The sequence below is a fragment of the Numida meleagris genome, chromosome 2, assembly GCF_002078875.1.
Source record: "Numida meleagris isolate 19003 breed g44 Domestic line chromosome 2, NumMel1.0, whole genome shotgun sequence".
Classification (NCBI taxonomy): Eukaryota; Metazoa; Chordata; class Aves; order Galliformes; family Numididae; genus Numida; species Numida meleagris.
Window position 1 is genome coordinate 135309076 of NC_034410.1, and position 27098 is coordinate 135336173.

General features: G+C 41.4%; 2 protein-coding genes across 4 annotated transcripts in view; one reads left to right on the top strand and one right to left on the bottom strand.

Moving 5' to 3' along the window:
• The window catches only part of MTBP (MDM2 binding protein), a 26498-nt gene extending 16015 nt beyond the window's left edge, over window positions 1-10483 (top strand). For all 3 annotated transcript variants that reach the window (XM_021385901.1, XM_021385903.1, XM_021385902.1), the window contains 6 exons: window positions 169-264; window positions 3347-3634; window positions 4733-4976; window positions 6216-6329; window positions 8460-8525; window positions 9363-10483. In XM_021385901.1, the coding sequence (XP_021241576.1) occupies window positions 169-264; window positions 3347-3634; window positions 4733-4976; window positions 6216-6329; window positions 8460-8525; window positions 9363-9398 (844 nt within the window). In that variant the 3' untranslated portion in view covers window positions 9399-10483. The remainder of the gene's footprint in view (window positions 1-168; window positions 265-3346; window positions 3635-4732; window positions 4977-6215; window positions 6330-8459; window positions 8526-9362) is intronic.
• Window positions 14249-27098, bottom strand: part of SNTB1 (syntrophin beta 1) — a 110999-nt gene continuing 98149 nt past the window's right edge. The window contains exons 5-7 of the mRNA XM_021386043.1: window positions 19513-19709; window positions 17879-18069; window positions 14249-16738 (exon numbers count right to left, since the gene is read on the bottom strand). Of these exons, the coding sequence (XP_021241718.1) occupies window positions 16646-16738; window positions 17879-18069; window positions 19513-19709 (481 nt within the window). The 3' untranslated portion in view covers window positions 14249-16645. The remainder of the gene's footprint in view (window positions 16739-17878; window positions 18070-19512; window positions 19710-27098) is intronic.

The following is a 27098-nucleotide window of genomic DNA, read 5'->3' on the forward strand; positions in this document are numbered from 1 at the left end:
TGTCTCATGGGCTTAATGAGCTACAGGATATGCTGTTTTAGTCTTCCTCTGTCAGTACATTTATTTTGACTTCTGGATGTATAATTCATCTTGGCTGCTTATAAAATTGATACCGTACTACTTTTTCAGATCGAATACATATAAATATATCTGCTTTTTTCCTTCCAGTGAAAATGCATTCTTTTTGACACCAGAGCTTACTCCTCGGAAGCTAAGAGGTCTGCCTTTTGAAAAAGCAGCTGGATGCCATTATCATGGAATCGAGTAAGTGTTCTCACTTCTTTCCTCAAACTGTTTTTCTGCTTCCAGTCAAGATGTAAGTAGAAACACTTCAAGCAACATAAACATAATTCTGGAAAGCTTTGTATCCTTTCCCTAAAGTAGGATAACTTTGCACATGCCACCTCTTTCTTTCTTATCTTTATTTTATTCACTAGTTCAATTGCACCACACGTACCTTGATGGTAATTTGGGAAAGTGGAAGTTGGATTTTTTTCTCCTACGTTGTACTGCTGTTTATTATTAGTGTATCTCTAAATTTGAATTCAGAATTGGAACTGGCCAGGGTAAGAGGGCTCATTAGTGCTTATCAAGTCACTTGATTAGCACAGAGAAAGCTTTGTAAGTTGTTTCTACTTAACGTGTTAAATTGTTGGCACTTTCAGGCTAACAGTCGTAAGGTGTATGAGACTTGCTGTGTCTACTTACCTGTATGTGCCAGCAGCCTGAACACAGCACCAATGTGCAAGTGTCACTTGTAAGAATCTGCAACAGGAGTAATGTGGTTAGAACTGTACTGAGTCCCAGACAGCCACCATTTGTTATTGACCAAAGCTTCAGGTGGGCATATTTCATATGATGTAGCTGTTTAAAAATTTTTTAGAAGAGTATGTATATCTTCGTTGAAGGGAAAAGGAAAATGACGCACACAAACTTTAAGGTAGATGATTCAGTATAACTCCTTCGTGTGGACAAACTTTGTCTTAACACAGTGTGTTATATATATGTACAAATGCAGTGGGTACCAAGTGGATACCAAGGTTGGTCTCAATGTAAATCTCTGCCTCCTTCTAAAGCTCCATTTCAAAATCACTACCATATGACTAATTAGACTGTTATTTTTTCCTATCAACTTCACACACAATTTAGTTAAGTCTACATTGAATACATGGTATATTTTTCCGAGTGGTAACTCATGAGCCTGTTAGCTTTCTTAGATTAACAAGAGGCAATTAGGTAGACAGGAGAAATTAATCCTCCCAGCTGTAGGAGGAAAGCATTTGGCCATTGGCTTGGAACACTTGCTGACCTGTTTGACCTCAGCAGGGAGCGTGTGTGAGGATTCAAATTAGGCACAGCTTGTACTAGCTCGTGTCATAGGAAAAATGATGGGTAGAGACCACAGGAGGAGGAGGGGCGGTGGAATGTGCTGGGAATAAGAGAGGGAAGCAATAGAGTGAGCTGGTAGAAACTAGCATGAAAGGGAAGAATATGGAGCTGTAAAAGCAGAATAGATTCTTCTAGGAGTACCAGAGGGAGCATATGGTCTTTTGGAGCAGTTGCTTTTTGTAACGTGCAGTTGTGATTTGTTTCCATCTGCATAGCTGCTGTATTTTTATTTGGAAGTAGAGTTGTGTCAACAAAACAGGGAGAAGCGGTTATGATTAAATCAAATTTCTAGCGTGGTAAACCTGTGCCAACTCTTGGATCCTGTGTTGCAAAGGGAAAGTAATTGCAGGTAAAGAAGACCGAGTAAAATGGTAAATTAACTTCTAAAGATAAAAATATTTTTTAGCTTTGTAGAGGATGTGATTACTCAGGGGACTTGGAATATAAATAAGGAAAATTAAATAGCTTGAAATTTGTAAGTTAAGAGAACTTATTCTTATCAGATAATGAATTTATTTCTAGTGGAAAGTCTTAATCGGCTGTAGAAATGGATTCAGTGCTCTGTTGTTTGAAAAGTGAATTTCTCCCTGAATATGAAAACACTCTGAAAAAAGAGGAGGAATCGGATCTAGCAATTGGATGTAACCCTGTGTGAGGAGATAAAAAAGAAAATGGCTACAGTTCCTGAGAATAGGAAACATTACTATGTACTTTGAAGAGTGGGCTGAGAGACAGCTCGCATTGCTAGGAATGCGGATGAAACCACTTGCTCCTCCTAATCAATAAGAAACTGAAGAGCTGGGGCAGCTTGTGCTCATTCAGTGATGGTTTTGCATGTTAGCATTTAAAAAATACGAATCTCTCATAGCACTGGTGCTTATCCTACTAAATGTTATGTTTCCAAATAGTGCAATTAGCAAAGAACCTGTACGATATAGCCCTTAATAGACTCGCCGTGGCCTGTCTTCCTCATATTTACTTCATGCAATTTTACAGTGACGTAGTTTCTGGCAGAACCTGACTCTTCCTGATGTTCTGTCACTATCATTGCATTTTGAGATTCCTGAAGTATTTATAACCTGAAAATTAGGTATTTATAACCTGAAAATTTACTTCTAGACTTTTACTTCAGCCATTTCCAATTTGATTATCTTATGATATATACACTGAAGAAATCCTGGGGCTTTGTTTGCTTGTTTTTGACTAAGAAAGCTGAGTTTTTCCTTTTACAAATGATAAAATAGATGAGGAGAAATCTTCTAAGTCGCAATATTTGTTTCAGGTACGTTGGATATCTCCTAGAAAGAAACTGAGGTGTATTGCATGGTCATGCTGTCATATTAGAGTGTATCATTTTATATGTAATATCCCATTATTATCTGGGTCTCAAAGTTTCAGTGGATGCTTGCAAAGTCTGAGGTCTGGAAGATACTATGTTACGGTGTGATGGGTTCTTCGTATATTTGGTTACAGAGCTTTCCTCTTCACTGCTTTACTGGAGTGTCACTATACATTAATAGAGGTAGCATCTGTTAAGTACAGGCTGATAAGCCGAATGTAACACAGTGCTGACTATAAGGAGAAAAAATCCATTGTCAGCATCATAATTCATTACTTACTGTTCAAAGAAAAACATCCTGTTAATGTCCACAGAAATCTTATTTGTAAGAGCATAGGGTGAAGATATACAAATAATTAGTACATAATGCAGCTTATATATTATATATTGGAGTTAGACTCAAGTATAGTAGAGACTTACCCATAGTATAAATAAATCCATCAAGGGTGTATTAATTTCTGGGGCTATTTTAAGATATCTTTCAGAACAACACATTGGTCCAAACAAAAAAAGTGCTGGAGATTATATTATAGGCAGAACTAAGTTGTTCTTTTCTTTTTTTCTAACTGTAATAAAGCAGGGACTGTCTCACAGACTTCTCCCAAATTTAAATTTTAGATACTGTCTAGATAACAGAAAGGCTTTAGAGAGAGACTTGGGATATGCTGAACTTCAAGCTCGTCTTATTCGCTATGAAACTCAGACCACCTGCACCAAGGAGTGCTGCCCTGTGCCAGCTGTCCTGAGCCCCCTGCCAGCTGTCCTGAGCCCCCTGCCATCTCCTGCGGTCTTGTCAGAGCCTGGAAGCATCCCTGATGGAGAGTCTTTACAAAGTGAATTCAGAACAGAGCTGCTGAGGCTAAAACGCAGATCGAAAGACTTGGATTGCTTTCATCCCAAAAAAAGGTAATGCACTGAATGAAAGACATCTTGACATGAAATATTCCAACAGTCTCTCGTGAAATGCATCTTTTCTTGAAATGTTTCTTAGTGAAGCTATCTAGGCAATTGTTTGTTGTTTAATCATCTTTTCTAAGTTCAGTTTTTCTGAAGTGTGGTCTCCTATTGATAGCATTAAAGTAATCTAGACCATGCAGCAGAGGCACCTTTTACTTAAGAGACTTGTGGTTGTATCTTTCTAAGTCTGCGGTGCCTTTGTAAAGGTGACAGATAGTTTCTGTCCTAAACAAGGCTGTCAGTGCTGTTGCAGTACAAATAAGCAACTATAGGTTTAGAAAGCCAAGCACTGTACACTGGGATTGAATTCCTAATCCAAAGGACTTCTGGGACAAGATGACCCACCAAAATCCAAACTCATTAAGTTGTCAGCTTTATTAAAATCTTTTCTGAAAATGTTATTTATCAGCTTTATTAAAATCTTTTCTGAAAACGTTATTTAAAAACTTCTGTTTGTACCTTGTCCTTGCTCTGAAGATGTGAGTAACTGCCACATAGCACTACTGAATTGGCTTTGTGTTGTAATGGTCACTTTCCCTTCACTCCAGCTTAATACCCCTTGCAGTCTGGTTGCAGGTGTGCTACAGTGAGCCTTTTTAACAAGGAGATGGTTTGGGGGCTATCTGTAGATTTTGCAGCTTACTGAGTTGTTAGAAAAGATGTGCTTGTGCTTAGCACATAACAGAATTGGAGTTTCAGAATTACTAACGCTCGTTAAAGAATCAAGCATTACAGTGTTCCAGTATTGTTATGCCTCAGTTCCTGCAGATGAATTGTGACAATCCTATAGGGGCAAGAGAAATTAGGCAGTTTCAAGATGTTTTATTTAATCCAGAGACTGAAGGCCAGAAGTTCAGCTCTTCCAGCTCTCTAGACTGAGTGTCTGTATGCAAGAAGAATTTCTCTTCCTAGTTATCTTGTTTTGCGATGCTCTTTGTAAGAAATTTAGTGATCCTAGCAATTATACAGCAGCCTCTGCAGAAGAAACAAAGCCACCAGAAGAGTCATTACAAAAGTTTTATTCTCTTTTTTTTCTTTTCTCTTCAGGCTAACCAAATCAGAAAGTACAGACTCTCTCCTCTCCCAGGCAAGTGGAGGAAGTGGGAGTCATAACACACTGGTTACCAGGAAGCGCTCTGAGGGATCAGTTTCTTTAGCTTCGATGGCGTTGAAACAGCCTGGTCAGCCCCACAAAGCAACCACAAGGGCTGGCTCAGCAAGCTGTGTAAGTGCAGCAGAATCTGGAGCTTCAAAGCCCGTTAAGGAATCAAGATCTCAGAAACATACAAGGGTAAGGGTTTATTTTGTTTGCTTTGGGAAATTAAAAAAAAAAAAAAGAAGTTTATTTTCTTTCTTTGTGACTTGATTTTGTATATTTTAAGGTGAGCTGTGAGTTTCTCTCTATTTGTTATTACTAAATTTCATTCTGTTCACTTCTGTAAGTGAATCCTGAAGGCACTGGGGAGAGCGTTCCATAACTGAGGAGTAAAAAAATTTGTGTTAAGCCTTGCCCAAGGAATTAAGGTTAAGAGAAGTAACAAATAGGAGTAAAAAAGAGTGACGGTAGATACCAATGATTAGGAGTTAGGAAATGTAGAAAATGAATATAAAATCCAAAGCCAACAAAGAAATATCTGTACTGGAAAGATGAAAGCCGTTGTGAAAGAATGGACTATTCTGGGAATAGAGAGTAGCTGTACAAGTCCATTAACAGAGTTAACATTTAAATACATTGATGTAATAATGTTTAATTAATGGCTGTATGTATTAAGAATGCCACTTCTAAAATACAGCACAGAGAACTTTCTGGTTTGGTGATAATTATTTAAGTGAATCCCTTGGTACCAGAGAGGACTGCTTGCATGTAGTTGTTACAAAGTCAAAGGCAAGTCGGGACGACTTAAGTGTAAATTGTGACTCATTCAGACCTAAAGTCAGTATTTTTATTTTTTTTGCCTTCAAAGTCCCAGGTGAGTATTTCCCGATTCTCTACATTGCTTTGACATGTAAGCATTCCATTAATTTTTAAGATGAAGGAAATGGAAATAAATTGTTAAATAACTGACCAACCTTGGTCAGTGGTTTGATGGCATTTGTCCAGTGCATTATTGGCAGAAGCAAGAGCAAAAAAGATCAGGGTGGTTTTTTTGTTGGTTTATTTATTCTCGTAGCATAAATAGTCACAGAACTGTTATGGTTGGAAAAGACCACTAAGATCATCTAGTCCAACCATCGAACCATCTCCACCATGCCCACTGAACCATGTCCCTCCGTGCCACTTCTACACGTTTCTTGAACACCTCCAGCGACGGTGACTTCACCTCCCTGGGCAGCCTGTGCCAATGCATTACCAGTCTTTCTGCAAAGAAACTTTTCCTAACATCTTTCAGTCTTTCCACTGTATTACAATTCTTGGACCTCCATCTTTGTTGGGAAGAAAGAAAGAAAAAGTGTGAATTACTTTTCCTTGGACAGTTCTTCATAGTGATAATTGGGACGAACTTTTGAGTGTGTTTCTGTTGTTTTCAAGATGCTGAAGGAGGTGGTAGCCAAGACTCTACAAAAACATGGAATTGCTGAGGATCACAAGTGCTTTGCATCATGCAGCCAACGTCTATTTGAGATATCAAAGTTTTACTTAAAGGTAATGACAAAACATTTTCTTACAGTTCTTTGTGCTTAGTTGAATGAATCTATTCCTGAATACACCTTGAGATGGATGTATTTAGGCTCGATTGTGCTAATTTTCCTAGTGCTGTTTTAGCTATATGTGTAGAATGTGGAGAAACCTTTGGTCTTCTGTCACTGTATTTTGGTGGCTGTTTTTCTGTTTGTTTTCAGACCTTACAAAGCAGCAGTCTTCTATGAAAGTTAGATAAGAGACCATTGCTTTAACATGTTAGGTGGGGTTGCGCTTACACTATATCCCTTTCCTTATGGCTGTGGCTATCTTCTGGACATAACTATCTCATTTTCATGAGCAAAGAAATGCTCATGAATTCAATTTCTCCTAATTCATCTTCCTTCAACAAGTCTAGCATGTGAGTTCATGTGTGGGCCATTGTAAGCTATGGCTGTTTTCAAGGTGTAAGTAAAGTTCCCGTTCACAGAATCTGGGGTGATACCCATGGTAAGTAGAATTGTTCTCAGCTTTGTGGAAGCATAGCAAATCTGGGAGATGCTAGGTGAGAAGCCACAGGGAAAAAAAGCCACAAAGTTATGGGACAGAGAAGTAACCACTAAGGCAACTTTCTTATAGCAGTTGTAATTGTTTTAAGACTATGGTGTCTCACCATCTTGTTTGCTTTGCAAGTCCCTTGGGAATGAGTGTCAGGTAAATGCAAGTTACCTTATGTCCACATCGCTGTATGGATCTGTGTAGTGTAGGCTAACTTATGCATGTTAATTTTTTAAATTGTAGATGTAGTCATGTTAGTGTCCCATGTTGTCCTGCAGTTTGTTTTACATTTTGTCTTGGGATTATTTTAACGGTATCTCAAGATAATTTTGTCTCTAAATTTATGATCAATTTAGTGCTGTCCTAAGTACTCTACTGCCTTGGTCTGATATAGTGTGCCATATATGTCTACTTTATGCATTTGCCCTTATGTATATTTCCCAAACTGTAATCGCAGCTATTAGTGAAAACCATCCTTTGCTCATATAAAACTGCAGAATATGGATCACTTTTCTTTTGTCGGAATGAAGATTGCATGCTGGTCAGGATATGAGGAACACTGATTTACAAATAAAGAAATATTTCAGTAAACTTCATGCTGAGTAATCTTTGTCCTTCATTGGACAGCTCAGCTTTTCCTTTGTTCTAAGGTTACTGGGTAGCATATGCAATCCACTGAAATTCCAGTTCCCTAATGTGTTCATGGAAATTCTTATAAACACGCTGCAAATGTGTGCAGCTATCTAACACATACTGACTTGGCAGCGCAATGTAAAAATGTATCATCAACCTCATTTTTAGGAGAGAATGAGAAATAACTTTTTCCATGGTACTTAGGGGACTTTGTGAGCCAATGCTTGAGCCTGTGTTACTTATTCTGAGGACAAAATCAAGCAGAATTATAGTATTGGGGGTTAACAGGCTGTTGCTCACAAGCTGAGCTGCTGTTTCTGTTCATGTGCACGCATTTACCCTTTTTGTGAAGTAACTGGGTTCAGCCTGAACTTCAGTGAAGGTGATGTAAATGAAATGGAATTGCTTTGCAATTGAAGAAGACTAAAAACTGACGCAGACAATTATAACATCTTGCTGATAAGCAGAGACTTATTAAATATTAGAACGCGATTACACGGTCATTCTGTAGGCACTCCCAAAATCTGCCTGAAACGTGCCCTGAAGGAAGGTCTAATCTGAAGTTAGAAAGAGCTGTGTGTAGGGATGAGTGAATTCAGATGGGTTCATGGTTCCATTTGCAAGTGAAGAGCAAAAGAAAGCTGCAGTGATCCTGTTCTTAAGAAACAGGAGACAGCAGGACTTTGTTCTTTTGAGCTGTCTTGCAGCCCCAGGTCTGTACTTCGCTGTGCTGCACGCTTCAGAAGCAGGTATTGTAGCTACCATTTTCCTTTGGAGACAAGAAGTAAATAAATGTTCTCGGTTTTACTTTCTCTTCAGACAGTGTTACGTGCTTGCTTTAAGAATGGATTAGTGCCAAAGGTTAGGTTTCTCAAGGTAACAAGGACTAGGGCTGTTATCATCCACTAATAACGAGGATATATGAGCATGCTAATCTCTTTGGCTTTGTGCTTTAATATTTAGGATCTTAAAACTTCTAGAGGACTTCTTGAAGAAATGAAGAAAACAGCAAGTAACAATGCTAAGCAGGTAAGAGTATTTGCATGATTTGTGTGTTCATTTCTATTAACTAGGCAAAGCTAGAGTATGGGATGGTTTGGTCCACAGCTTTAGGAGATAAGGAGAAGCATTCATTCCTTTGGCTGTGGATCTTGTTTCACATTACAATCCCAGAAACACTCCCAATCACTGGTCCCGTGGCAAAATTTCCAGTTGCATACATTCATGATCTTTGTAGCTATAACCAGAATACTGCCTATCTGATATGTCACAGTGCAAAATGTAAATGAAGGAAAACAAACTTTTCCATATGACTGAGAAAAATGCAGATGAAAATTTTCTTCATTTGAGACAAGTGTGGATCATTGGGGAATTCGTCTTTCCGTATCTTCAAGGAAATAACATTTCTTTTCAAAGTTCAGGAAGCCATGGAGGGATCTATCAAAGGAAGTAACTTTTTTTTTTTTTAAAGCGCTGTTTCTCACTCTGGTCTTTGGGGAGACCAGAGGCTGCTTTTGTGCATGGACATTCAAACCTCTTTGCCAACAGCATCTTGTCAGCTGACCACCTCACCCTGTATTACAGAATGTAGGGAAAGAACGTACAGTGTGGGGTGAAGTAGCTCATTCTCAGGATCTCAAAATGCCTTTTTCTAACAACAAGGAGTTCTGTGGAGTTAACTACAACTTTGGGGTAACACTTCTCAGTTTATTAACGACTCTTTCGCCTTTGGAAGGATTACCTTCTAAATCCTATTTAGTAACCCCCAGGCAGATGCAGAAAGAATTGATAATGCCTATCAGATCTCCTTGAAAGCAACTTAAGAACAAGAGTTATGGGAATAATTTTCTCATTTCTTTTCCCCAGGTGATTGAATGGGTTCTGGAGAAAACTGGCAAGTAGGTTAACTGCTGGTCACCTTCCTAGGAACTGCAGAGACTGCAGGAAAAACATGATACTGAGTAATGCTTGCAGCCCTGTATGCAGCACCAGAAGAACTTGATCAGTATAACTGTATAGTCATAATCCTCAAACACAGTAGCATGTTTTGAAACGTTTTATACTGAAAGGTTTAATTTCTTAAAGGAAAAAGGTTTTATTTTATATGTGTATTTATTATGTTTTATTATTAAGAGGAATACAGCTTGGCTTTTTTTTTATAAACCTTTGTATGTTTTTCTGAGTGTATTTTTACTGTGAATTGAAACAAAAAAATGCTAGATCTAATTTTAATAATAGGACTACATTGTTTTACCTTTTGCACAAGAACCTCTGTTTTATTTATTACTACTTGCTGTTGTATATACTGAATAAAACTGTTTACAGCGTGGACCTTTGACACTTTATATTGTAGCTGACAATAGTTCCTATTCTGCAACTGAAAACAATTAGAATTTGAGTCACAATTATCTGTTTTAAAGAAAAAAAAAAAGTACATCCTCTGGAATTTGATGAAAGGGCCCATGAAAGGTGGATTAGGAGGAGGTCTACAGCCTGAATTTCTGGTAAAATTTCACTTGTAGTCTTGCTAACAGTTCTTAGAAACAATTCATAACAGAGATCGGAGATTCTTTTTGTGGAGTAGGAAGAGAAAATCAAGATGTGAGTAGTAATGATGACTGAGAGAGCTGTGAAGCAGCAGGCAAAATATGATTGAATGTAATAAAAGAATTTCTACCCAAGTTGCAAGCACAGCTGCAGCCTGACCTGGTGGGTGGCAACCCTGCCCACAGCAGAGGGTTGGAAAGAGATGATCATTGTGGTCCCTTCCAACCCAAGCCATTCTATGACTCTATTCTATGAAACTACTCAATTCAGCCTCAGTATACTAAAGTCTTGGACATGTATCTGTTTTGCCCTTGAAGTTATAACCTTGTGAGGTTATTATTGGGTTGAGGAGTTCCTACCAAAACAATATATTTTACAGATTTCAATGTAAGGATTTCCTTTTTCTTATATTAAAAAAAACAAAACATGATTAAACTTGATGGAGATGCAGTGTTATTGTTTGCTATACTCTCCTGAAGGAAAATGGATTAAGCAATACTAATATATGTGAAATTTAGTATTATGAGATACGTAATTGAACTAAGCCACATAGAGATTAGACTTAATACTGTAATATCTGCCTGTTCTCTTAAGAATCTTCATGATTTTGTGACTTCATTCTTTGCTAAATTCTATTTTCTTCAAAGCCACGCCTTAAGGAGCTGTGTTCTTGTTGTTTTGGCTTTTTCTTGGAGAGGGGAGAGGGAGTTTAAAGAATCTTGCGTTTATCTCTTCTTTTGTTCCAATGTGCATTGTTCTCCTGAACTCTACGTGAGCTTTAATATCAGTGGGCATGTATTTGTTTTAACCTCAGTCAGAGCAGCAACAGGAAAGCCATGTAGTTGTTTTACTGTGACCATGAGCTCAGAGAATCGTAGATCCACAGAATATCCTAAGTTGGAAGGGACCCACAGGGATCACCCAGCAAGGGCTCCACACGGGGAGTTAAACCACACATCTGCCAGAGGAACACAATAAAGGTAGATGTTTAAATAATGATATAATAAGCATGTGCATAAAAGTGCTCCAATGCATTAATGTTTAGGGCTCACATTTTTCTCTGCACTCATAAATTGTTTCTTCGTGTAATTGTCTGAGCACTTATACAGCCACTTCAAAATACATGCACGCTTCTAATGTGTTAAAATACTTTGCCCATGCAACAAGAAACTTTGGAAGAAGGCATCAGTCCTCACCATCCGGTACTGAACCATCTTCATTTCCAAACAGAGAAAAGCCTTAAGCTCTAATCTCATACATTCAACCTGGATGCTGATACTACAGTTGCACAGATATTAATGCAAGCCACTGCAAGTCACTCTTCCTGCTTCCCAGCTTTGTTGTGTGTACTTGTAATCTGCTATGCAGGATTGCAAAAAAAAAAAAACTTGTAGTTAATGACGGTACAAGCAGACAACTAAAAGTACAAAATCTACATTTCATGAAATATTTGATGCTTGCTGCCACAAATGAGGAAATTCCCTCTCATGAATGTAGTTCATAATTTTTAGCTGACTCTCTTGATGAAAAACTCTGTGTATCTGTAGAAGGATGCTTTTCAGAAAGGTGCTTTTAAAAAAAAAAAATTCCCCTAATTCCTCCCTTATTTCTGTATAGTGTACACAGTGAGCCCTGGATTTATGTGCTACATCCCTTCATGAGCAAGTTCAACTCAGCGGTTAATTGTTTAAATTAATTCTGTAGACTCAAGGCTGGCCTGAAACAATCAACAGGAAGGCAGTTAGGGAACTAGGAGCAGTTTGATGGATCATTTGTTTGCATGATTCCAATACTAAACTAATACAGCACTGCCCATGTCTCATTTTCACTTCATTATTATGTTGTTGGTTTGTTTTCTTTATAGCTAGTTCATAATGATGGCTTAATAACTCACCGTGCCCCATTTGAGCTGTGATAACTGTCCTTGTGCATGCTCTTAGCCTACTAAGAGTACGCAAACTCATTTGTCTTGGCCTCCAATAACAGCGCTAAAAGAAACTATTTTGCATCTGTCCTATTTTTAATCCCCACAGTTAAGAGTTCTCATGGCTCAGCTGACATGCAGTAAGTTTTGTGATATGGAATGTAATGTCACTCTGTGCCTCCAAACTTCACATTTTTTGTTTGTAGAATCTAGTCTGCCCCATGCATACTTTGCTGCATAAGCTTTGGGCGTTTGCTGTCAGGTTTCTGCATGCCAGGATGCAAGTCATATTCATCAACATACAAGAAGGTCTACCCACAACTGTGCTATGTGCTTACAAAAGCATAGGGTAAGGCAACACTGATATGGTGATGGGGAGGTGATAACTTGGCAAACTCTCCAGTTCTTTTGTGGGAGTTGTTTTCTAATGCCTGTCATTACTTACACAAGCACAGAACTTCTGATGAAGGAAACAAACTGAAAGGCCGCCTGATGTGGAACAGCACTGATGTGTTCACAAGAGGTGGAGACCTTTTCCTTCACAGTTTTAAATTGAACTGTAATTGAGGGGTCCACTTATATCAAGCAAGATGGCAGTTTCCTGAAATTTTGCTTGTTTATTAGTAATACCTCCTGTAAAATATCAGAAGGTGTCCACTTTGGATACAGTTTCCAATTACTTTATATTTTCTGTTACTTTCTGGTAAAATAGTGCCACTGAACAGCTAGTTAGAAAGTTCTGTTTGACTCTTAGAAAAGATAAACTTACAAATCAACAACAGCGTAACAATCTGGAACGCTTTGAGTGAAAGTAAAACAGTACTAATTAGCTCTTAAACATGGCTAAGAAAATGCTGAGAAGCCTCTTTGCAGTTGGAAATCATAGAATCACAGGATCATAGAAAGGTTTGGGTTGGAAGGGACCTTTAAGATCACTTAGTTCCAACCCCCTGCTATAGGCAGGGACACCTCCCTCTAGACCAGGTTGCTCACAGCCCCATCCAGCCTGGCCCTGAATGCTGCCAGGGAGGGGGCATCCACAACCTCCCTGGGGAACATGTTCCAGTGTCTCACCACCCTCACAGTAAAGAATTCCTTCATGATATCTAGTCTAAATGTACCCTCTTCCAGTTTAAAGCCATTTCCTCTTGTCCTGTTGCTACATGCCCTTACAAAAAGTCCCTCCTCAGCTTTCCTGCAGGCCCCCTTCAGGTACTGGAAGGCAGCAATAAGGTCCCCCCCAGAGCCTTCTCTTCTCCAGGCTGAAGAGCCCCAGCTCTCTCAGCCTGTCCTCACAGAAGAGGTTCTCCAGCCCTCTGATCATCTTTGTGGCCCTCCTCTGGACCTGCCCCAACAACTCCACGTCCTTGTGTTGCAGTTAAGTCTGAGCAACCTCCACTTGCAGTCAGCTGCACTTTGGGATGTGAAGAGGTTGCAGTCATCTCCAGGGCCTGTGGGATGAAGGGCTACTTACCTCTCACAAAAAGAAAACACTCATTTTGTTACTTGGTGAGGACAAAGTCTCATGATGCTCATGGTAGCAGTTTACTTGGTAGTGCATTCAGAGTTGTTTCTGATTTATAAAGTACCTGAAGAGTGATGCTGGTTCTAGTTAAAGAGCAGGGCTCTTCGGAAACACCAGTATGCCTCCCCGACCAGAAGCAGATGGACTTTATTTTCATTTATTTTTTAATAAACACCTTATTTCACAGTTTTCCAGTAACATATATGCTCCAATACGTATCCAAGTCTTCCTAATGATGAAGCTTCTACACAGACTTTCTGATCATTATGTTCAGAATATGGCAGTATTTTGGAAAAAAGGTGAAACTCTCAAAGGGCTCCATTTTAGGATTTCTATGAGACTGCTCTGCCATGCCTCAGGTAACACTGGCAGAACAGGCTTACAGCCCCACAGCTGGCTGTCTGGGCACCAGGTTAAGAAATAATATGAAGGGGAAGGAAAGCATTCATCTTTTCCATTACCATCCCTAAGAACAAAGCAAGGCCTTGCTCCCTGAATGCAAAGGGCTGAGCAGAAGTTTTTCATGACTGCTGTAACTGCCCAGTGAAGTATCAGCAGTGTGCTGCTGATGCTACATTAACACCTTGTCAAAATTACTTTCAAAGTCAATACTCTGTCAATGTGATGAGCAGTTCTTTCAGGTTACTGAATTCTTACAGGACTGAGGTTTAGAACATCTCTTCCCCAGCCCCAAACTGAAGGGCAGCCTTCAACACAGCTTGTTTGGGTACAAAGTAAGCTCACCTCACAAAAAAATCCAATAAATGACTTTATTAAATATATTCTTTTCCTCTAAAATATAAATATTCACTATACTCTTATAAATGTGGAGTAAGTCCATATTTCTTTTATCTATCCCATCCAAATATGAATCAGTCCAAAATCTGAAAATGAAGAAATAGCATCTGTAATTATCATTATTTTTTCTATAAATATATATAATAGGAACTTTCTTTGCAAACTGTTTAGTTATTCACTTATACTTCATATAGTACTGAGCACCTTAGATTACATATTGTGTAATTTCATTGTTGGTACTAAGATAGGAATTTGAAATATTTACAATGCACGTACATGTTAAGTATAACATTCCAGTGATTTGTAAATGTTAAAGGAATAAGGAAATAGTGCAGTACAGTTTACATATGCATTTAAGCTATCCCACAGAATGCAAGTTCTTGCTCTAACCTATGGAACTTTTATAGGAGCCCATGTCCAAATTTTTAAGTTATGCTTTGAAACAGCAATGAAGTATTTTGCACGCGGTGTCCTGAATGACTTTTTAAAACCATCACACAACAATTGACTTGACAATGTGATCTGAGTTCATGTCCAAAACCCCAGTCCCCAGCGTACCGACTGCTTGCAGCTTCTCAGAAGATGTTATCCCAGAAGCTTCCAAGCAAAGGAGACCCAAATAACTGCTGCAGGGGGATATGCGAGTGGTAGGAGTAGCAAAGCAAGAAATGCGCATTTGGAAACTATTGGTAAGTTATGCAACATAGCTCCTAACTTGTGACTTTACACAAGGCATTGATTTTTAAGTGCACGTACCATGACAGTAAAAACAAAGTTCACAGATGGGTAAATCACCTTCAGACTTTTCACTGGAGAGAGGCACTGGGAGCAGGGCTGCTGTTCCAAATCTCAATGTAGCTGTTGTTCTGAAGCAGCTGTTTTCACTATCTGCATATTCAGCCCATCATCTTAATTTTAAAATTAGTTTAGATGATTAAGATACCTATGTAAACCACCATAATCTAATTCCTACACTGTGATAAGCACTATGACACTTAAATCTAAAGACTTAGCTTAAAAGCAACATGGAACCAAACTGTGTTTTCAATCTTCTTCTTTGCCAGCCAAGTGATGTTACATTGAAACTTACTGGATTTCCAAAGAATGAAACAGACGTAGTATGACAAGCAAATTTCTACCAACTTCTGATTTATTACTTCCTACACAATTCCTGTCCTTCAAAGTGTGAATTTAGGGCAAAACTCTAAAAGCAAACAAAAACCAACCCAACACAAAGCTGTTATGTTGACAATTTAAGAGCACCGTAAATGTTTCCCTGTTCTGTTTCTATTCCCACCCAATTGCGTGAAGCCAACTGAATAGTTCCAGGATCAAGTTGTACACGCAGTCTCACAAAGAAAAGCAGCTTTCCTGCAGAAGAAAGTCTTCCTCCTCATGAATTTGCAAAATCAAGACCGTACAACCAGACTTGGTAGAGCTCAGGGGGTGACAAAGTTGGAGCAGGACAGGAAGCTCCTGGTATGACCTAGCCTGGCTTCCTGCTGGAAAACTTTGAAGTGGAAATGTGCTGGCAGGAGCTCAGGTCACATCTCCCAGTGGGTTCAGCTATCTCCTACCTGAGCCTGGGAACCTGGGCAGCTGAAGCTCCAGGTCACAGGAACCATTCTGGAAAGCCGCTATGAAAGCACATCCTGTGTGTCCATTAGCAGAGGATGCTCCCCTGCCTACACCCCGCTGCCATCCCTACAGGTAGCACTGCATCAGATCCACTGCTAGGAATGTACACAAGATCTATCACGTAATCTGAAAGCGCCCCTCAGCAGGGACCGTGCAGCTCGTCACTGACCACCTCGGTATTGCTTTGGAGCACCCAACTCACAGAAGCATGTCTGCATGCTCTGCTGGGTACTCAGCAACATGTTCCGACGGCTCCTTAAAGAAACTCTGCAGGCAGTGTAAAGGTTTGAAGAACAAGCATGTGACTTCTGGGTGTTGGGACAATCTTGTTTACAGAACTTCTACTGAAAGAACCTTGAGTTTGCATCACGGCCAAGGCCCACTCCTTTCTGCTTAGCCCTTTACTTGTTCTGAATTAGCCAGTACATTGAAAGAAGCACACCTTATGATTCTGAAATATTTACACATATGATAATACACTCCTTCACTGTCTGATGAGGGATTTTAAAATCCCACTATTTACATTGTTTTCCTTGTCATGCCACCTCTTCAGCTGATGACAATTTGGCCATGAAAGGCTGACAGAAATGACCAAGGACTGGTATAGAACCCCAGGCTGGTGCAGGCTGCTCGCTGCTACGGGTTGCCAGTGATGACTGTACTTCAGATGAGCGTGGTCGCTCCGCTCTTCTTTGTAGAAACATGTGTGTATCCCATTTATGCCACCAAACCAAGTCTTGTAATCTTAGCCGACAGGAAGGAATGAATGATGAACACAATTGGTTTTGGACAGGAATGAAGGTCCAGTTGCTGTAATTAAAAGGAAGAAATCAAGTTGAAAATAATTAGACTAGATTACAGCTCAAACAACCGGTAATTTATGGAGAGCTTACTAGATTAACTGCTGCTTGGTATTTTCAACAGACTTCTATTAATAACAACCCTTTATTACAACATACTGTTTTTTCTTTGCATGCAGCTGCAAATATTTAAGTCACTAAGGAAATACATTTTGAGAGCCGATGAGATCCATGTGCCCCTGGGGTTACATCCACCTGGACGAGCAGCTAACACTGACTCCGATGATGTAAGCCCTTTTCCAAGAGTTTCAACCCCTCCATGTTTTCAGACTCTACTTCTGACTAGGGATGGTGATGTGACTGCTGTGTCCGATGCCCTGTGTTCATACTTTTCCCTATGTATCTGCTCTTGGTCATTGCTGAGGCCGAAACAAGCCAGATTTGTCTTTCCACCAGCCACGTACCACCTTTATGGAGAGCTAGTAACAATTTCCTTTCTGAAGTTTGCCAACAGGCTCATTAATAAGCAGTTTACAGAATGTATATTATCAAAGGTGATATAAAGAATTAAGCAGCCAATATGCTCAGGAACCACTAGAAGATTTGGCTGGAAAGACCATATTTGCACACATAATTTATGGTATCTAAACAGTTTGTAGGAATAATCACCTTATTTTTAGGTTATGTGACAGCTAACTTTAAGGCTTAAGCAGACAATCTGCACTATGTTTGTAGTCCCCATTTTTTTCCACAACTAGATGTTGAAAAGTGTCCAAACCATTGTTTGTCACGCTAGATGAAGTACATATGTGCATGCTGAAATTACTAATAACATCTCATTCTTAAGTTCTTCTACCCACAATCATTTAAAAAGAGAAATGTATAAACATTCTAACATCTGCCTATACAGAGATACAATATTTTTGTAAATATAAGTAATCTTTCATCTCTCCTTGCATTATTTTACTTTTTTCTATTTTTAGACTGTCTCTTTCTAAAGCCACATCACCATGCTGCACTGGAAGCATGGCATCTACATATTGCTACTGGAACCACACTGGCCTGCTCCTATTAGTGCTGTTCCACCCCCACAGCCTTAGGGACCACCAAAGAGATGGTAATGTGCATCTCTGCTAAATGCAGTACTTACAATTTCTCCATCTTTTCCTCCGAAGTCTAAATAAAGCATCCTTATCCCATCATCTGAGGACATTTTCAGTTTTTCATAGGGGTATTGTGCAATTGTCTTAGAGAAGGCACCATCTTGTGGTTCAGTTGTAAGAGAGAATCCATGTTCATAATGGATGGTCAAACGGCACTCCTGGCTTTTGTATGTGCAAGCTGAACAAGGAAACAAAATTCAGACCATATTAAAAGTAACAAATTCAGTCTGGCTGCAGAAATTTGCGTTTTACATTTCATGCCAACAATATCTTGTGGAAACAAAGCTGTTGTAGGACTGGGTTAATCATGTTCTAATGATAAACCTGCAGATTTGGATAATCATCTGGGGTCATTCTGCTGTGCAAGGTCCAGGCAAATTTTGTTAGCTGTCATCTACCCACAGGGATTATAATTCTGCTTGGTAGTAACACTGCTGATGTCAGTTCTTACACTTACTCACTGCATTCTTCCTATAGCAGAACACATCTACGTGCTGACCCAAAAAAGCTTTGTGAAAATGGCTCAAGATGGCATTTCCTCCTTCCAAATCTTGACAGTCACAGCTATTCTTGTGTGACAGAGCCAAACTCAATGAATGTGTTGCACAATGTGTGACAAAATTAGAAGCTTGAAAGGGTATCCCTGCAGAATTCTGACAAACACAGAAACACTCTGGAGTCCTCATTAGTGTCATAGTAATTGAAAAAGGGCCCAGATAATTGTATAAAACAGCAACTGCAGCAAAAGTCTGCACCCTTCCCTCAACTCTAAAACAGATCATGATCCAAATTAAAAAAGTTTGGGTGTTCACATCCCAAATTCTCTTTCCCTCTCTCTTCCTGTGAACTCCTTTGATAACTAAGGCTTTTTACAGGCTTTTAAGGCCTGATCTGGTGGGTGGCAGCCCTGCCCATGGTATTGGGGTTGGAACTCAATGGGTTTTAAGGTCCCTTCCAACCCAAGTCATTCTATGATTCTCTGACATGACTTCCAAATCCTTGGGACACTCAATAAGAAAGTGTAGCCTAAAAGCCCCAGAGCTATTCCAGGCTGGCAGCTACCAGGCCAAAAGCAGCATTACTCCAGAGTGTCTGCAGCTGACTAACTTTTATTCCAGTTAATTTTGCAAGTACAGAAATACAGAGACATGACACACGCTCAGGAAAGGAAATGACCAGTCGCCAAAATCTGGCTATTGGTCTGGTCTGTATTTCTTTTCACTTTTTTCAAGTGCGCTGAGCTGGGTGAATAAACAACCAGTTCATGCCTGAGAATCTCCCTGTCCTCCCCTGCCTCTTCCCTTTGCAGGAAAAGCTTCTGACAGGCTCTCAGAAGTCTCCTCCTGACTCTCTCTATATAGAAATAGTGCTCTTATATATAGAAATAGTGCTCTTTTCTGTGAGTTTCTGGACAAATCTCTGGCAGTTGCTTCTCCATGACACAGACCAACACAGCTGACTACAGACTTGTGTCTGAAACAACGTGAGGAAAACAAGACGAAATGTCAGCATGACAATGACTGTGTCTTTGTTTTGTGGTACTGACCGCAGGTACCATACTGGCTAGGGCTGGCTGGGAAAGAGTAAGACATGAAGAAGCAAAGCTATGTCTGCTACTCACATGTTGTGATTTCTGTGATGAGCTCTGCAGAATTGTGACAGCCCTGCACGATGCTCCTTGTCCACAGTGAGAGGTCTCTGCTTGTCTCTGTCCTGAACAGATGTGTTTCGATCCCTTGCCTTGTACCGGTACGGGTGGCAAAGGACAAATCCACCCCAGACTGCGGTGAGCCCTTTCCTGGGCCAGAATGCACCAACCTGGAATTGGATTAGGATACACATTGGTGACTGTAACACAGTGTTATAAGCACTGAGCTGCTTTCACAGAGGCCACGGGACCAACGCTGCAGAGCACTGTAACAAAATCCCTCCCAGAGTAAAACTGCTTTGCCTATCCCTAAATGCATGTCACTGGGAGTATGAGAACTCACATCTCTACATTTAAACCTGAAGTGACAGCCAGTAACACTCAGAGGGTGAAGGTCCACAAAAGAGTACCAAGACAGTCAGCCAGGCAGGTGATGGTAGGGATGCCCCGGAGGGTCAGGACTTCCTCACCAACTGTCCAAAATACCCCCTTGGATGAGCAAGTGAGAGAAATCACCTTCTGGTTGTGGTGATGGGGTTTGGTGACAGATGGAAACGCTCACTCAGCCACAGCAGCTGGATACTGTCAAGCTGCACTTGCCATAAAACTTAAACATCTGCAGAAAAACTCTACATTAAATGGATAAAGTAGCAATTCCCATGAAGGCTGAAGTTCTGTAAAATATGCAGATGCCTTGTGCTGCCTTGTGTATACTTCTCCCATAAGGTACCTGCAAAATGCAGAATGCTGCGGCTATTTGTAATGCCAAACTTCCCTTGCATTTTGCTGCAATTAAAGCGTCTTTGCCTGGCACAAGCTGTTCTTCTCCTGTGACTTGGGAAGGTTTGTCCACCACAGCCAACACTGACTTCAGGAAATGTTTTTGGGAGAGAAAATCAACACCTCATAATATTTCATTCCTATTGAAGACTACCCTGTTTTTTTCCTGCAGAAGCATGGGACCGTGACTACAGGATCCCCAGAACTGCGGCACCGATTCAGCTGAGAGTAATGAAAATAAGGAGCTCGTCACACTGCGAGCGCCGGGCACTGGCCCTCAGAGGAGCCACAGAATGGGACCAGGAAAATTCTTCTGAAAACCTAATTTCTACCTTGTGCTTGCTTTTCCGTAGGCAAACAATGCACTTGTATAAGACAACAAAATGCATACGTAGCACAGCAGTAGAGCACATGCTGAAGCATGGAACATCAGGTTTTGTGCATTATCTACTGAATACTGTTTGCCCTCAAATGACTGTTTTGCATCTGGAAGGTCACTGGCATCATAAAGTAGCTGTTTAAATAGGAAAAAGAAAGGCAGAAAGGAAAGAAGAACAACTACTTCATCTTTTCAGTTACTGGAATGCTAACTGTAAGGTATCTGAATGTTTCCCAAGTTCCCTGGCAGTCCATGCTGATAGCTGGGATCTGCAGTGTGCCCAGCAGGCACACCCCTCCTTTCAGGTTTGCTCACACTCAGGTGTCAGTCTCTGTGAATTCTGAGCCTCCTCTTCCATTGCCACTGCCAGGAGGGCCAGGAGGCGAGGTGCAGAGTTTGTTGTCAGAGATAAAGCTTCTTTGTACAGGCTTCAAGAGCTGTGCTAAAAATTATTCTCTAGTACATGAGACACCAAATGTGTGACAGATGGTTCAAAGGTTTTATTTCCTTTCAAAAACACGCCGAATTCCCAGGTCTTCATGCATTATCCATTGCATTTAGGCTTTTCAGCATATGAATAGAATGGAGATGTATTTTATAAACCAAAGTATGTTGGCCACATCCGACAGGCGCTGCTCTCTCGCAGCCTTCTCACTCACATTATCCCCCCATTAGTAAAAATTCAGTCTCGCTATTTAAACATAGCTCCAGATCACGCTTTGGAAAACCAAGCAGCTAAACTCGAACTACACAGTCAGGCAGGGGAATGTTTGCTGGCATTTCTGCAGCACCACCAGCGTCGATGTACTCAGCTCCGTGCAGGTGTCCCCGAGTGCTCCCACCCGGAGCTGCAGAGCTGCCAGCGGGCACAGGAGGTTGCTCATGGTGTGGACTGCTCATGTAGTATGTAGCAAGACACAGCTCTCTGCATGCTCCAGGGAGCCAGCACGGCACCTGCTAATGTCCTCTAATTTCTCCCTTGTCTCTCTGGGCTCTGAGGACCTTTTTGGCATTACTCTTTGCAGGTGCGCAGTAGCGAGATGTGTGCAGTACAGCACAATATGCTGGGGGAGACTCTCTGGGACCTACTCCTCACTGCAAAGCTATGAGAATTTCAAACATTTGCTGCAACACAGCGAAATCCAGCGGCCTCTTCAAAAGGACACTGAAACCAGGACTGACATTCACAGCAAGTGTTCAGCTGCTCATTGGAGACTGATCTCAGACGAGGCTGTGCTACAAGTGCATACCCACCACTATAATCTGACCTTTCTTAGTTTGAAAGCACTCCTTAACCCTTAACTTAGTACTTGAAACCCGCTCTGGGGCAGCTGTCCCCCTTGGAAACCTATGCACATGCCCTCATCCATCTGCACTTTGCCTCGGCGGGAGCCACAACCACCAGGATGCCATGCAGAGACCTTCACGGCTCTTGTGCAGCGCACACTGCTCACTCACCTTTGGGGTGCTCGGTGCCCTGTACTCTGTGACCTCTGCTCACTCGCACAGACAACTCATGCTCAAACTCCTTTCCTGATGTCCCACCCAGAGCTACTAAAGAGAACTGGTGCGTTTTTAAACAATTCTTCATATTGTTGGTCTGTTGCATGTTCAGAAAGCCACGCACCAAAAATAGGTGAATCACAGAACCATTAGAGTTGGAAAGGACCCTGAAAGGCCATCCAGACCAACTGCCCTGCAATGAACAGGGACACCTGCAGCTCGATCAGGATATTCAGAGCCCCGTCCTGCCATGGAATGTCTCCAGGGATGAGGCATCCACCAACACTCTGGGCAACATGTGCCAGTGCCTCACCACTCTTATAGTAAAAAACCTTTCTTCTTACATTCAATCTAAATCTCCCCTCTTTTAGTTTGAAACCATCTCCCTTTGTCCTATTGCAATAGACCCTGCTGAAGAGTCTGCCCTTTCTTATGGCTCATCTTTAGATATTGAACGGCCACTCTCAGGTCTCCCCAGAAACTTCTCCAGGCTGAACAGCCTCAGCTCTCTCAGCCTGTCCTCGTAGGAGGGGTGTTCCATCCCTTGGATTATTTTTGTGGCCCTCCTCTGGACGTGCTCTAACAGCTCCATGTCTCTCCTGTACTGAGCACTGCACATCTGGATGCAGTACTCCAGGTGAGGCCTCACCAGCGCAGAGCAGAGGGGCAGGATCACCTCCCTCGCCCTGCTGGCCACGTTTCTTTTGGTGCAGCCCTGGATATGTCTGACTTTCTGGGCTGTGAGGGCACATTGCTGGCTCATTTCCAGCTTGCCAGCCACCAGTACTCCCAGACCCTTTTCAGCAGTAACGTTTCTAACAGTGGGATGTTTATGTAAAAAGTTGGATTTACATAGGTAAGTCGCCCTGACTGCCCTGTGCTCATAATCACCCACTGTTTGCAAGCTATACTGGCATCAAGCATCAAACTGCTCCAGTATTTTCTGGTCACATAACTCAGCTTTGCACAAAAGTTACTTGAGATACTTGATCTTTGACCAGAGTGCAACATGTGCTGCTTTATTTTTCATATCTATTATGACATGTAACGCAATTTGATTGCAGACATTTAAGATGCAATGGCTTAAGCCCCCATTCCCATGCTGTAGGGAGGCACTGTTATTCCTTCTTCAGGCATAAGGAAACATGGAAACAGATTAGGACTAAACGGTCCTTAGAGTCAGGGCTATGAGCCAGCTGCTGTGCCTCCTGGTGCAGAGACTTAAAGGAACAACTTACATCTCCTGATCTCAGTTTTATTTGAGCTATTATTTATACTCCACACAAAGCTGGGAAAGATTGCCTAGAAAATATTTTTAGATCTTAATAGCATCCGTAGGTTGAAGGCAAACTTATCAACAAACAGAAAGGGCACGCTGAAATTCTGCTATTAAAATACTGTAAGAAGATTGTAATCCTTCTACCACTTCTCAATTTTCTCTGCTCATTATGTCTTGGGTAGATTAAGCATGACTCTGTGCAGTATCTGGCACTGAATTTTTCCAGTTTCAGCAGCTTTTCAAATATGCATTAGCTAAGCAAAAATGTTTTCCCAAGGACTCATAAAAATCTGAAAGATGGGAGCAGCCAAGATTACAACATGTGGTCTGCAAACTTTCCAGGTGAAAAGTTCTCCATTGCATTGATCGATGCACAGCAGGGATGAAAAAACATGTCACAAGGAGGGTAATCACCAACTGAGCATGAACACAGCAGTCAATACTGGCAGCAAACCATGTGTATTTTCTTGGTGTAACTACCTGGTGTGACAGCACATAAAATCAGAATCCGGCAGGGTTTTAATCAGAAGCATCCACAACAGTAGGTGTAATGATTTAGGGAATCTGTCAATTATTGCAGACTTTGGGGATTCAAGTATTCACATGTATTTATCAGATTGCGGCTCAGGTCTAGATGTCAAGTTTGGTATATCTGTTATCATTTTACCCGTTTGTTAAACCACAGACGGTAGGCTGGAACAATTCTTAGGACACTGTGTGTGTCAACAGACTCCTGGCACTGCCACCCATCCTTTCCAGCCCCAGTGCTGAGGACTGTACACTTTATCTAGAGAATCTAATCCAGTGCTTCACCTGCATACCAAGTTTTTTGCAGAACCTCCTCTGCCTTAAATACAGCCCATCCTGGTGTGTCCACCACAGATCCAGAGAACATGGTGTCTTGGCCTCCAAGTTCCTCCTGTGCATATTTGAAAACTAATGGCATATTAAGAAAGGTTTCTTAAGTATTCCCTGTCTCCAAGGGAGACCCCCAGCACAAGAAGGATGTGGGGCTGTCGGAGCGAGTGCAGAGGAGGGCCATGAAGATGATCAGGGGGCTGGAGCACCTCTCTTATAAAGACAAGCTGAGGGAGCTGGGCTTGCTCAGCCTGGAGAAGAGAAGGCTCCAGGGAGACCTCACTGCAGCATTTAATACTTAAAAAGTGCTTATAAGAAAGACGGAGAAAGAGGGGAGATTTAGATTAGACATAACAAAGAAACTCTTTACTATGAGAGTGGTGAGGCATGGGAACAGGTTGCCCAGAGAAGCTGTGGACGTCCCATCCCTGGAGATGCTCAAGATGAGGTCGGGAGGAGCTTTGGGCCACCTGGTCTAGAGATGTCCCATGTCAGGGATGTTGATTAGATGAACTTTAAAGATTCCTTCCAACCCAAATTATTCTACAATTCTGCTATTCTGTATTCCAGGTCTTACATTTGTATTGGACTTTCCATAGTTAACTGGCACCTTTTTGGATGTGCAGTGTCCCACATGAACATGGTACATCTCCTGTACTTTATTCATGCTCTGTGCTGAGGTTAGATGACTACACCTGTTCAAGAAGTGATGTTTCTGTTATAACCCAAGGTGACTGGGTTATAACACCCTCTCAACAGCTTAACACTGTAGACTTATGCAATTTTGCCACACTTCCCAGACGCTTTCTGGCTGAGTGACTGCTTTCTCGGTCATGCTCCACCCAAAACCAGAGCACCTGACTATTCCCCCACACAGAACTTTGTGCTCATCCTTTCTGAACATCATCCCACCTATCTTTGCACATGAAGATGTGTGGGCAGGCAGGGGAAGGGTGAACTCAAGCCAATCTGGGGCTGATGAAGAGAACAAACTGGCAAAGCAAGGCATAGGTGTTTCCTAGCAGTGACAGAGCAGTAGGACAGGTATACATGTGCAGTGCTCATAATGCAATGAAATTCTAAAGGGTTATCATGAGGCTTGGGCAGCTCCACAGGTGTGTGAAGGGCAGGAGGCCATGGAGTTGTAGCCCTAATCTGATGGCAAAGAACACTTTGCTCCTGGCAGGAGGATGATCCACCACAGTAAAGTGACTTTGTTGAACTGCCTTCTAGTGCAAGCTAAAATTTAGAAATCAGTGATTGCTTCACACCTGAGGCAGGCTAAAGGACACGCTCACGCTGTTATCAGCAGCCACCAGGGTCCAGCCAACAGGAGGGGCTGGAGGTCAGGACTTGGCAATCATGGTGTCCCTGAGCTGTGCTTACCACAGGCAGGATTTGCTGCCACTTTAATGAACAGGACTCAGGTCCGCTGGCAGATGACACCCTGAAGCAATGGGGAGGAGCAGCACCATGTTCTGCTGGTGGTTTTCCATGAAAGGCAGCAAAGCTTGTTTTGGGGCAGAAAGAATGTGGTCAGATAACTCACACTCTAAAAAACAGGATGGGGAACTCATAATGAAACAGGTTCAGCTGAACAACCCCATCCCCTGTGCGGCCCACAGCAGGCAGTAATCATGTGCCACTGAAGCACCACTCCCTAGGAATTCCCAGTGTTTCTTCCCCTCATGCAAGATTCATGATCCAAGTGATGATCCTCCAGGAGTTTGAACAAAGAGCATGCAGAAATATTCCTATTTACAAACTCAGTCAGTTCCATCCACCTCACAATGATGCTGTCCAGAACTCCCTTCCTGCTGGGCCAAACACACATTGGTAAGGCAGGATGCTGCAACAGAAGGAGCAATAAATCACTGATGACACTGGCACATTCTCACAGAGGTGTTAATTACCATGTGGTAACACACCACGTGCCATTCAACATCACATCAAAGTCCAGTGACACACCCAGATACAATCTCCTGCTCCAACACCTTACCTAGTTTTCAGTGTCAACTGGAATTGACAAATTTCACTGGAATTGTCAACACTCATTGCCACCAGACACAGCAGGCTGCAAACTGCAAAGCATCGGGCTCTCACCTCATTTTAAGGTAACAGAGGGTACATCAGAATTCGGCTTCCTGTAAGTTTGAAAGCTCCATCATGGGTAGGTTGATTAGGACAAAACAAGCATTAATTTACCAAGTGTAACTTTTTTCTCTTTTTTTTTAAATTTAATATAATAGTTTAATAATAAAGTCTCAGCTCATTTAGGGAGAGAATGAAGAGTCTGAGAACAAAAATTAACTAATGAGAGTGCAGTAAGAGACCCGCTGCTTTTGGCAATGTGCTATCAGCTCTTCTGAAAGAGAACTCATTGAAAATAGTGTAATAGCGGCCTGTAGCATGGCCAAAACAATGCAGCAGCAGCTCTTTCTCAAGCCCTTTGACCACACTGGCAGAGAAACGTGATTAAGATTCACATCAAGAAGCACAGACGGTTTCCACTGTACAAAGACAACCATGGGAAAAATCCATCTGAATTAGTGCTGATGGATAGATCCGAAATAATGCAATGGTAATTTCCAACCTCGATTCAAGAATGTGTCTTTGCAGTTCACCATTTTAAACTAAAAATCCAAGACATCCTAAAGCTAGAACACAAGTCATATTGAAATTATCTCTATCATATGTGCGAGACCCCAGGAGCCCCAGACCATGGACACAGTACTTCCACATCAGCATGTTCAAACCAAG